Here is a 13,569-nt window from a genome sequence, read left to right as displayed (position 1 = left end):
GGCCCTCCCCTAGAAAATTTTTCAGATAAATGCTTCAAAATGGTGAGTTTTACGGTCATCTGACGGATATTTTATTAATATTTACACTATTCTATAAGTAATATTAATCCAATTAAGTGAAATGGATTAAACTTAAAAATTTGTCTGAGCTCTAGGGGGGGGGGGGGTTTATCCCCAAAAAACCCCCCTCGCTGCGCCACTGGGGTGGAGAACATTTCAAGGACAACATTCCGTCCGTCGGATGGGATCAAGCCGCGGTCCCCTTGGCGCCTACCGTTAAGAGCAGGCTAATGCCAACGCCGGGTTTCTCTCCATCCTTACCTACCCTTCCCATATGGCGCAAATGACCTTAGCTGTCGATCGCCTCCTTCAAATACTTTAAATGGGTTTTAAAAAGTCGCCAATAGTGTCGCTGACGGACAAATTGATCCGAGTTTGCCGGGGAAATAAGTTATAATTAGGGGTATTAACAGAAATTTATACAAATGATAACGTGATCTATCAAATTCACTTCTTTTCAATGCTATTCCTCGCAATGACAAACTTTGTACTGCAAAACACATGGAAAAAATTGGATCGCATTGCACTCATCACCGCGCCACAGAGACGTCTTTGAAAACCGATTAAAATGCTACCGAAGTAGCAATAGAAATCTGCCTTCGATAGGATGGAAATGGGCCTCCTTTATATGCAATACACTTCGCTCTAACTTAAGAGAATTTAGCTGGAGAAAATACGGAGAGAGAAAAAAAAGAAGTGTTGGCAGGTGGGAGTGTGGAAGCAAGGTTAAGTGAGTGTAGGGAAAACGCGAGGTTTAAGTAAAACCTCGAAATTGTAATGGGAGCCACGAAGTGAATTATCCCAAACTTTCACTGTCGAGTGGAACAGTCCGAAATGATGGTCAGTGTGCGCCATTATGACGTATTTTCCTTCACCATTCACGGCTGAAGCTCCGACAAACAAGCCTTGAAGAATTCTCACACTTTCACCGCACAAATGAAACTGAATAGTCATTTGAATCACCGTCAGTGGACATACAGAGGTGGCCAAGCGTTCCAGAACGCACCCTTAGCGTCGGATGCGGTGTTTACCATGTGCATCATCCACAGCATAACCATGGGAATGCACAAATGAGTGAAATTAACCTTGACACGAGGTTATTAAAAATGAATGATGGAAATGGAAATTCCATCGTTCACAAGATGCCCCCCACAAATCTGGAAAAGACATGGACACATGAAGAAATGAAATAAATTGCTTCATTTTTGAACAAATTTCGAGTGTTACCTGGACTATTAGATTCTGGCCATAATATATTCTGTGCAATTGTCGGTTGATACCAAATGTTGGGCAGCGATATTTTCACACTGATTTCCAAATATAGAATCAGTTGACATGCTTATTTATTTTTCTGTCCGCACTATTTTATTTAAAACATTTTTTATTCTTATTAGAATACTTTTTCATAAAATTGTAAATCTATTATGATTACAAGTGTGTTGATTTCTGCTGCCATTTGACTACTTTTTTATTGGTGAAATTTCAGGATGTATTTGAAACCTGTAATTAGCAATATCTTGGAATGTAATGGAGAGAAAGGAATGACCAGAAAATTTTTCTCTACACAGCGATTGCAATATAAAACATAAATAATATAGTTAATCTCAATGGAAAATTTGGCGAATCGCGATTGACCAATATTACAAGTAGAAGTCGTAAGAGCATTTCTTGCGAATCGAGAGTAATTATCATGAAAAATGAAGCTCTATAACGCGGATGGAAGAGCGTTCGTTATGTTCCAAATGGATGTGCGCTGAACCATTTTAAAGGTAAGAGCAACTTATGATGAACTAACGGGTGAGTAACAGGTGGAAAAGATCCGTAGCGAAAGTGAAAGTAATGCGTTTCTTGAGCAACGACTGCGAAAAGGTCTCATTGGAATGGACCGGTCTGGTTTTCCGATTGACTTATCCCATCTAGTCTAGTTTCTAGCATTTATTCCTAGTTTTCCATCCACGCGCTGTGAAACTTTCGATGCAAGTCTATTTTCTCGAACAAGCTGTGACTAGCATTTCACGCTATATTTTAATGTGAACAATATTTGTCGATCAAAAGGTGCAGATGATTAATAACTAATTCAATTAATTCTTTAATCGGATGCTATGCGGATATTTTAAATCCTAAAATGCTTCAAAATGAAGACTTCATTAAAATTCCTTGTATTATGATGGATTTTCAAATGGTAATATTTTTGAAGGTTATACGCCTCCTTGAGCATTACGTGTTTTTGTGTACAGGACGAAATAGAAATGACCAACGTAAAAGGTGTTTTTACTTGTACCTACTGTGTACTGTTTATTATTAAAGCAGTCTGTGTTCTGCCAATGTTGTCTATTTGTTCTTCCTTTAATCCTGGATATTTTTTATTATTTAATATTGGATTTTATTATTTAATATTGGATAACTATCCCACATAGTTGGAAGGAAAATTTCTCGGGTTTTAAAAACTAAAATTCTATATCCCATACAGTATTCATGGTACTGAGAGTTGCTAGTAAAATTCAAAAATATAAATAAATATAAAATATCCATGGAGCAAACGTTCGAAAAATTAGCGTAAGTTTAAGGCAACGAAGGGACATTTAAATATATAATTTACAGAAATTCGGAAGCAAGGAAAACGAACTAGTGGATGGTAAAAAAAGAACACTATCGAAATAATGGGGCATGATGATAAAACCTGCCTGAACGACGTATTTTGGGGTGACGGGGCGTTGAAATCTGTGAGTGGGATGAATTTGTTTCCAGACACTTTAATTCTCCATAAAGGGTTGATTGTCAATCACAATGGTTCATTTTAAATTTAAAAATTATGTAGAAATTGATGTAAGTGGACGAAATCGCTTTAATTTCCGTATTTTGCTCAAAAATTCATTTACTTACCGTTGCATCATGAATTTCTTCAATGTTGGACTTTAACTGTCGTTATTTTTGGTTTTAATTGTGGATCGAACACACTTTTCTGCAAGTCTTAATCTGCAAGCCCTACACCATTTGCTACGTCTGCAGACAAGTCGAATCGAATCATCCGTGCCTTTCTAAATCTTTCCCTGCTTTCTCCCATCTGAATGGAAAGGGGTTGCACATATTCTGCTACACTTTTTTCTTGCGATTCCTTTTTTTTTTGAGGTTAAAAAAAATTGAATGCAGTATTCGTATTAAAGATTTTTATTCTTTTCTAGTATATTTGTTTTTTTTTTGTCTAGTTATCCATATACCATAACCCGAGGAAAAATCTCCCAAGAATTATTCACTGCTTAGAATCTGTACCATTGTCGTGAAGATAAGTTTCCTTTCACCAGTGCTCTCTCATAATTTAATGCCTATTCCATACTAGGCGCGAATAGAGACCGGCTTACCTCCTAGACTACGTACGGAGAAATCCTTGATGACCTAATAGCTTTACGTTTTCACTTCATACTGAGCGTAAACTTAAATGGAACATTTTATACATAACTTACCCACGTGTATAATCAAATCCTTGATCTTAATTACTTAATGAGGCATTTCGCGGTGTGATAACCTTCTGGTTAAATTATATGCCTTGTTAATATTTTGCATTAAATTACCCTTGTGTGCGAATGTAATGCAGTGGTGATTGTGATTACGTACGAGCATGAAACTAAAGTGGACTAATTTTATGCTTTAAGTTTACGTGATATTTAAGTGACTTTGCATGATTAAACATCACCTAAGTTCAGCTGCGTATTCAAAACGCGGAGCTCTTTTTCTTTCATTCCAAAATCAAACATTCAACGAAGGTTGCCAAAAAAATTGAATTGAAGTATTTCACGTTATATAAAGTTAGCTCGGTGCTAACACATATTTTTTTGTTCAAAAATAGTAGGTAAAATTGAGATATTTTTGACTGCAATAGGGTGGTTTCCTATTATTTTTTTATTGCCTAAATCGAAAGATTATTACTCCTGGAGTACGTATTTCACGCTTTTAGATTTTTAAATGACGATATCTATTTTTCGCGATTAAATGAAAAGTGAAAATTTTCAAGCGCGCGAAAACGCGACGCTTAAGTATGAATGTCGGGAAGTCTCTCCGCGTGACGTATTTCTGGTTCCCCCTCCCGCCCTGCGAGGTGACCTTGAGGCGAGGCTTAGCTCTGATACGACGCAGGCTGCCAGCGGCTAGCCTAGTACCCTGCTGGCTGGTAGCGCTTGGCTTAAATAAGGATTATTAATAACTTATCAAACGAGGAAAACTTTCCGACCTTAGCCAGTTTTAATAAGTGATTGTTAAGACATGTTTCCCTGAGCTCTGCGCCTCATGCATGCAATGGTAACCTCAGACGACGTATAACTCCTATCTTCTCGTATAGAAACTAGGTCCCTGTGACGTCACGTGGAGTGGCATCGCATGGGCGCCAATCTGGCCCTTTTCAAATGAGGATAAAAATGGACCATTGCCGTTCGTCTTACCCGGTATTTCTAAAACAAAATAATTTGTATATTATGAATACACTAATGGTGGGTAACGAATCGCAATCAATGCTTTTCGTTTTCTTTGATGAAGGAAACCACCCTATTGTCAAACGTAAAAAAAGGGGGATCGGATCGGGGGTAGCGGTCAGAGCGTTGACTTCCCACCCAATTTAAGGGGGTACGAATCGCGGGCACCCGTAAGCAAAAATTATTTAAGTGCGAGGTGGCTCAGGGAGAAGTCTGGACCCCTACCCAGGAAATTGTAAATGTCGCGCTCCCGTAGCTCGTTCAGGGGAAGCTCTACCCTCACCTATCCCTTCCGAACTTCGGGTTGAATGACTGAGAGAGAGATACTATGAGAACGAATAATATATAAAATTAAGATCCCGAACGTCAACCGGATAGTTGTTGATATATTGACAAAATAATGCTGTAATTAATGTCTTGTCATTTTGTTTCACGGAAGTTGCCCTGCGGTCGGTTCATAAAGCTAGAAATAGTGAGTACTGAAAAATATAAGGATCATATTTATTCTTACAGAAATGTCTTTTTCTGTCATTTCGTACATGCCTAGTTAATACTGCACCTACAGTGATAAATGAGGTATAATTTCAAATGGTGAATCAAAGGCCTTTGACGAAAAATACAATTCAAATTTCACTATTTACCCATTAATTTGACTTAAAAGTTTCGATTTTTCCATGCCGATTACACGCCAGTGGCGGATACAGATGGGGGGCGCGGGGGGCGCGCGCCCCTCCCTTGAGGGGTCCGGCCGTATTGCCAAGCATTGCAGAACCAGAATTATGACTATTTTATATCATTAGATGGCATTGTATTATATATGTGTATAATTACCTTAATTAAAAATTTATTTTACTCTGCCTGTGACTTGATTACTTTTTATCACGATAAAAGTAAAGGCAACTCAATATATCTTTTGCGCCCCCCCCTTGAGTGTTTTCTGTATCCGCCTCTGTTACACGCTCGAGGTATACCGAATCCACCCATTATTTTTCATTCTAAACTTCAAAAGACGGTTTAAAAACCCTTAAAATCCATAACTAAACAAAGGAAACGTAACATATGTGAGGCAAAAATATTAAAAATGGAATGTTAGAAGCATAAAGAACGTTAAGCAGCATTGTTATTTCTAATATTGTCTTTAAACAAGTTTTGTAAATTTCCTGCCATTATTCAGTAACATACGTCATGATTGTTCCTATTGGTACCAAGCTCTCTTGTCTGTATTGTATTCATATGTTTTGTATATTCTTGCAAGAAAACGAGTATAAAGAAAGTGCTTCATGATACACCTTCTTCTCTATTTAAAACCCAATTGCACCGTTTCCTTAACAAATCCTTAATAAATCAAAACTTATTCCGTGATAGCGTGAGAGTGCGAAATTTACGCACGGGTTACCTAGTTGAGGATTACTAACATTCTATGTCCTCTTTTTCTTCTTATTGGCCCAAATGTATTTGGTCTATGATCCCTGTCTACGGAATGAATCACCGGTGATGATGGTGTTAATGGGCTGGTACTTACGTCCTTCTTGTCCATAGTCCTTAGCAGCCTCCTCCTTGAACTGCCTGTAGCTATCGAGTGTCGGGAGGATGGGTGGCCCGTAAGATGGTTCGGCTGGCTCTGGGTCGCTAGCCTTCGTGGGCAATGGCGGTGGCGCTGCTTCCTTCACTGCAGTGGTGGATGCGGCGGCGCCGTAGCCGCTGGGTGCCGAGAAACCGATGGGCGAGTGCACTGGGCCGTCGTAGAGGATGCTGTGGTCGAGCAGGGACTTGGCCGCCACCTGTCGCCCGAAGTTGGTGATGGCGTCGCCCTTAGCCGCCAGGATGGAGCCCTTGGTCTGCAGCAGGTGGCCCTTGGCCTTGAGGATCTGACCCTTGACCGCGATTATCCCTCCCTTGATCGCCTTCACCGCTTGGAAGAGGGCATTGAGGATCGCCTTCTTGAAAGCCCAGATGTCGAAGTTTTTGGTGTGGTACTGTTGGTTGAAAGGATAAAAAATGAGTATTTGATTCTAAACCACAAGATAATTTGATGAAAAAGTTCAAGGATACTGTCAATACGAGGGATCACTGTCCATTTTTCCACAATGTGGATAACATTTTTGATCGTCGAGTTTTCTGTTGATAAATAAGTACTTACAATAAGTAGTGAACAACTGTACATGAATCGTTTGAAAGGGGAATTGGAGGTGTTTGCCTCTCTAACCCGAGAGAAAGAAATAGAATTACAGCACTGCTTCTTTTTAGTCATTTTAACAGCCTTGTTAGCGATGAGGAAGCAATGAGGAAAAATACAGTAAAAATAACCTAGTAATCGACACAGTGAATGCTGGATTGACTTGTCACTTTTACTATTCCTTGAAAGCTATCATTGAAGCTTATGGTAGAAAGGGGGAAAATGATGGTGTTAATCACTTATTCAGGTCTCAAAAGCGGATAGCTTAGATTTTTCCAGTCGCTCTCCCCTTGCCCAACGCATTTAAATGGAAATGTGTCTGCAGATTGGTGAATTCAAAATAAATTGGCTAGTAGTTCAAAAGTAACGTTTTGTAGGTGTAGCTTCAGGTCACTGAAGTTTGAAAAATCATTCGGTTAGATTGGACCTTGAACTTTGAAGTCCTTGATTTCGTGCAAGGATGCGTTTCCACTCTCCTCCTCTTGGTAAGAAGGCCAGTACTAATCGCGCTAATGCGGTAAGGGAACTTTCTCGTCGTCCTGGGGACATTTTCACATCAATGGTTGGTAATGTGCGAAACATGACACCGCTACACCAGGGAAGTCACTCTGGTACCCTAGATCATAACTAGGCTTTCTATGGCATACCTCCCTATGGCACAAACGGATTAGCTCTAATGGGTGAAATGAATGAGGAAAACTTCATATTTTGCTAATTTGTCGCACGTTTTTCGCCGTACGCTTGTACGCTCACTGTGAGTTATCAGAGTCAGATTTCACATAATAAATAATCAAGGCAGATGAAGGCGATAGTTTTTGGTGTAGTGAATTATGTTGAAGACTACGTCTCAAATGGTGTATGATGGGGAAACCCTATCTGTGCATAATCAATTTAAAATAAAAAATCACTTGTAAGTTCGCGACCTCACGAATAAATTAGTTGGCCTTTGAATGTTGGAAATGTGAAGACCATAATATTTTTCGGTTGCGTCTCAGAAATAATGTTATTTTTTTCTGTCGGGGTTTATTTACTAATAATGGATTATACCGCAATTGTCTGGGCATTTGATACGGGTAATTATGGTAACTTTTTAACGTCATCGTAGAAGATGAAAATAGAAAGCAGTTCAAGGAAATATGTAAAACTTGGATCCGAGTCTTGAACTAAGCTGCTGATAGAGCTGAAGTCCATGGAATTCTGATTTAATGTATGTATTTTTATGTGAGATGAAGAATCACTCCCGATGGAGTGGTCTTTTTTCGTGACACGTTACTTGACATTAAGCCATCATCTTGGGATTTGCATGGCATGTTGAGTAGACTCTATTAAATATTCACCTGCATCATAAATATTAATGTTTTAATTCGGAATTTACTCAAATTTAAGGTCTCTATACACGAGGTACAGGCAACAAAAGAGAGGGTTTACTGTTTGTAACATGAAAATTTCAAGGCACTAGCTGCATTTTTTATTATTAAAGTATACCGGGACTAACCACGGTGATAACTTCACGAAGTCACCCGCAATGCACAATTGTGCGAAAATTCTACAGAGAAAAAGCAATTTGCCCAATGATTTTTTCTCCGTGGATTTTTCGTACTAGCTGAAGTTTTAAACCAGTACTCCAGTAGGAAAATAAATGAAATACGCCTGGCCGATTGGCCTCTTACGTGGCAACCGGCCATCTGTACTGATATCATGGTGGTGAAAGGACTTGAGTTGAGAAAGTAGTTAGGAACTTTTACTTCCGGAATCACCCTTTTGTGAGATCATTCTTGAGTTATTTTTGTCCAGTATCAGTTTTTAAAAATATGGATAAAATTCTCGGTATTTTCATTCGCTGCGTATTTGTCGATGCAAATGTTGGAATGCATTGAAGTTTTAAAATTTTTTGATCCCAAAGAAAGTGGAACATTGTGATATTCCTCGACATCCCCTTACACGTAACTATGAAATCCACGCAATTTTCTTACTTCCTCCCCCTATGAAAAAATTGTATAAACCTGTTTCAAAATTTTATACAATTTATACAATTACCATGGTAATTGTATAAATTGTATAAAATTTTGAAACAGGTTTATACAATTTTTTCATAGGGGTCGCGAATTGGATACCATACTGGATACTGATGGCGTCACTAACATTTTGAGCGTGCGGGTACTTGTACTATTTTTTTTTTTGAAAGTCCTTATTTGGCGGATTGAAGATTGCTTCCTGGTTATTTGTACGATTTAAATCTATTTCACCATAAATATACTAAAGTCATGAGCTTTTATGAGTATATTTCGTTCTCGTGTGTGAAGTCTTTTGGCTTAAATAAACAAGAGCTTAGAGCGAGTATCAAATATACGATTGCGCAGTCTCGCCCATTTTGAGATTAATTGTTTCAGACAATTATAACAGCACATTCTCGTCCAACCTTAATTATTTTATATCCTTAAAAATCCAGAGCACTAAAGGAAATGTCGAATAGGCTGGATACCCGAGAAAAACAGTTTTCATGGTAATTGCGAGGTGCATCCAAAAAGAATGTTTGCGTTGCCATAGCTCAGTAACTAAGGAGTTGCGACCCAATGTTTATGGACAAAAATTGCTAAAACTTGTCTCCCCTTCCATTTCCTGAAGTATTGCAATTCCTCCTTAATCACCCTGTTCTTAAGTTCCTGGCAACTTTTGCTAAGGGTATATTGTGCATGGATACAACATTTGAGAGATGATAGGGGAAGGTTTTATAATTAATACGCTAATAAAGAGGTGTAGGTTGAGTGCTGTGGCGTAAATACGGGGGAGGTAAGCGGGTAGATCCTCCCAAAGCCTCAGAGAAATAAAAAAATATTTAAAACCATTGTCTAGTTTTGATATATAATAACTGCATCTGCTCAAAGTTAAATTTTGAGTGTCAAATTGATGTAAAATGTATTTATAGGCATGGCCATCATATTCCCTTCGGAGCATATTCCTAGTTACGCCACTGGTTGAGTGGGAGGTATGCGTCGAAGTGTAACGTAGTTGAACCATAAGGATATGTTATGAGACCCATATCAAAATTATCTAAAATATTTTCCTTGGTTTTTTACCTTTTACCTTAGAACTGCGGTAAAATTGTTATATTTGAGGCTGATGGGTCAAGTCTTAAAAGTTATACGCGAGAAACTATATGGGTTCAGTGGGAGGTATGCGCTGAAGTGTGACGTAGTTGACTCCTATGGATATGCTATGAGACCCATATCGAAATTATGTAAAATATATTTACCTTCGTTATTTACCTTGGGTATTTACCTTTACATTAGTAATGCAGTTAAATTATTATGATTGAGGTTAAGGCAACTATACAGAGTATACATTAGCATTCGAAAGATGTTAGGGCAATTTTTTTTAAATTTATACGCGAGGAAAAATATATGGGTGGCGTGGGATGAATGCATCGAAGTGTGACGTAGTTGACTCACCGTGATGGGCGGTCCGTACTCCAGCTCGTGCTGTGGTGGTGGGGGCGGAGGGGGATGAGGGGGGTGGTCTGGGGGTCCCACCCAGCCCAGCTTGCTCGCGAACTTGCTCGTGATCTTTTCAGCGAGGAAGCTGAGCGCTCTCTTGTCCCTCTGGTCCTCCGCCTCCTGCTCCGCGTCCTCCGCCTGAGTGTCCGCCGCCGCCGGCAGCGAAGATGCTTGCGCCAACGCCACTGTCGCCAGCAGCAAAAGCGCCAACGTCCGCGACTGCGGGAGAAACATCAGGGAAGAAGAACGATCAAGAACCAGCCATCGATTCACTATTCATTTTTTAGTGGTGTACTACGAAGAGGGAAATAATTGTAGATTTAATAAGAGTAATATGTAATATAAGAAATAAATAAGATTAGAAAAATGTAAAAGGAAATAAGAGTAGAATTAATTCTAGCCGTGTTGCTCGAGGGGAGAAAACTGCTGTAAGTGATAAAGTGGGAGCGATGATTTTTTAAAGTTTCATAGGAAAGGCCAACTTAAAGCTTTGTTGAAAATTTATTGTGACCTTCTAATATACCTGCCTGAGAGTAAAATGCATAATAAAAATAAAATGTTTAACCTCCTAGAGATTGGAGGAAGGGAACAGTTTCCTAAGATAGAGCGATGATGAGTTCATTTTACGTGGGGTTGAAGAATGAAGAGGGAATACCAAGAATAAATGCCCTCATGCCGAGCTGCATAAGGGCATTCAATGTGACATTCAGATTCAGGCTGGAATAATTCGTTCCCTGCAAACGTTTCTTAATTTCCGGAATACCTAGCGCTAGTCAAAGATTTTCATTTATAATGGAATCGATACTAATCACCTTAACAATAAGTACAAAATAATTGAATTTCGCCATTGTGGAACGAATAAACTCAAGCGGAACATATTCGTTTTCCAATCATATTATAATCCAAGCCAAAGTTTGAAAATCTGGTAGATATTCATAGATAATAAATCCAAACTATCCGCTGCGTAAGCCCTGGATCATTCAATACGAAATTAACACTAGAAAGTTTTACCTTGTATTCTTAAACTTGATGTGACTCTTCACGACATCTTTACCTCTTGAAGTATCAATTAAAGGTATCTAGCCCCACGGTAATATTTCAGTGGTGCCTTGTTCGAAAGTAGTTGATACACGGAGTGAAAGTGTACAAGGTTTTCGGGGCTACTGTTGACCTGTTACACGGAAAAACATTGATGAGGCTGGCAGTCATGGTTCCTTTTGAATCACCGTAACTTATTCGGAGAAAGGCGAGGAAGAAAAACCTTCACAGGAAGGACTCTCGCTCTTTCATGAAAGTGAAATGTGGTTAAATTGCACGAGGATATTTACTTTTTTGGGATTTTTTTTATCATCACGTACGACTCTGCAATGTAGTAGCACTTTCTTTTTCGTGAAATTTATAGATGAGAAATTTGGAAGCCCGCGCTTTCAAGATTATTTCCTTGAAAAAATAGTTTTATTTTAGTTACATATCTTATACTATTACATATCATTTTTCATGGGTTTAAAGAAAATTTGTTACTTTCGTTTCAACTCAGTAGTGATTTTTCTTAAAGACTTCTGCGATTTTTGCTTCTAGGGGGGGGGGGGGGGGGGCAGCTCCCCCAACTGCCCGTCGCTGGGTTCGCCCATGCTCGTATCATACTCATCTATAGGATGAAGTGTAACCTTATCGACTTTTACTTAGGCGTGAACCTTGTGGTAGTTCGAATTTTCGATCGTTAATTTTTTCCCTAAAGATACTGCTTATAAATCAATCTGAGAAACTGCCCTAAGTAAATGAGTACTTATTTTAGAAAGAAGCTCGGTTGAAGAAAATGAGCGTTTGCCGAGCAAGTGTGACCTTACAACGCCTATGGTCTGTTAATTTGGATACCGGCATTTTAGAAATCCATCAAGTTGCCATAGAAAACGATTTCAGTGTGTAATTTAAGGAAATACGCAATAGGATTTCGCATATAGTAATGTAAGCAATAGGGTGGTTTCCTATTATTTTTTTATTGCCTTAATCGAAAGATTATTACTCCTGGAGTACGTATCTCACGCTTTTAGATTTTTAAATGATAATATCTATTTTTCGCGATTAAATGAAAAGTGAAAATTTTCAAGCGCGCGAAAACGCGACGCGTTAGTAGGAATGATGGGAAATCTCTCCGTACGTCGTATTTCTGGTTCCCCCTCCGCCCGGTGAGGTGACCTTGAGGCGAGGCTTAGCGCTGATACGTCGCAGGCTGCCAGCGGGTAGCCTAGTGCCCTGCCGCCTGGTAGCGCTTGGCTTAAATAAGGAGTATTAATACCTTATCAAACGAGGAAAACTTTCCGACCTTGGCCAGTTTTAATAAGTGATTATTAAGAGATGTTTCCCTGAGCTCTGCGCCTCATGCATGCATTGGTAACCTCAGACGACGTAAAACTCCTATCTTCTCCTATAGAAACTAGGTCCCTGTGACGTCACGTGGAGTGGCATCGCATGGGCGCCAATCTGGCCCTTTTCAAATGAGGATAAAAACGGACCATTGCCATTCGTCTACACCAGCATTTATAAAACGAAATAATTTGTATATTATGAATACACTAATGGTGGGTAACGAATCGCAATTATTGCCTTTTGTTTTCTTTGATGAAGGAAACTACCCTATTGTAGATCGGCGAAGGAGAAACCCGTTTAAGTGTTGGGAGTTGGCTAACAATATCAAAATATCATTCAGAAGATCACCGGAGGATGAAGAGCAAGTCGTTTTTTGAATCGTCGGGAGACATGGAGCCAGCTACCAGGTGGAAAACCCGAGAATCCTTTCTGCGCTGCGTATAAATATATTGATATGAACCTCTGAAATCATGCGTCACTATTTAAAGGGTATACTTTCTTCAGTTCCATCAATACTTTTGCCAATCTCAATACCGGTCCTCCCTCACTCATGATTTGCTTTAGTCTCCTATTTAGGGATTGACAATTCGATTTAAATTTCAATCGTTAATTGATTTTCTCACTCCGATTATCGATTTAAAAGAAGTCGACCTCTTCTGTATTCATGGCGACACATTGTATGGTTATATTTTTCCACTGCTCTAACCTTGCATGGATTTGCTCTTGAAATTATTAACCGTAGGCAAGTTTTACCTTTTATGAATATTCACGTATTTTTTTGTTACTATGCATACTATTTCTATGAACACATGGGATGCATGTGGGCGCCCTCTTGCATTCTGCGTTTTGGTGATTGATAACCCCCTGCCCACGAACGAACCCTACGAACCACCTCTAGTGTGTTTGGCAGGGGATGATCAATCACTAGCATGCAATAGGGTTCCCTCATGCACACCACACGGTCCAAAAAACGTTACACATGCTAACAAATTATACTACCATATGCTTT

At 39.2% G+C, this 13,569-nt stretch overlaps 1 protein-coding gene across 1 annotated transcript in view; it reads right to left on the bottom strand.

The window, feature by feature from the left end:
- LOC124161160 (arginine-glutamic acid dipeptide repeats protein) overlaps positions 1-13,569 on the bottom strand; it is an 80,779-nt gene that overhangs the window by 37,227 nt on the left and 29,983 nt on the right. The window contains exons 2-3 of the mRNA XM_046537392.1: positions 10,149-10,412; positions 6,046-6,499 (exon numbers count right to left, since the gene is read on the bottom strand). Of these exons, the coding sequence (XP_046393348.1) occupies positions 6,046-6,499; positions 10,149-10,412 (718 nt within the window). The remainder of the gene's footprint in view (positions 1-6,045; positions 6,500-10,148; positions 10,413-13,569) is intronic.

Source organism: Ischnura elegans, chromosome 6 (genome assembly GCF_921293095.1).
Source record: "Ischnura elegans chromosome 6, ioIscEleg1.1, whole genome shotgun sequence".
Lineage (NCBI taxonomy): Eukaryota > Metazoa > Arthropoda > Insecta > Odonata > Coenagrionidae > Ischnura > Ischnura elegans.
This window is presented reverse-complemented; position numbering and strand designations above follow the sequence as displayed.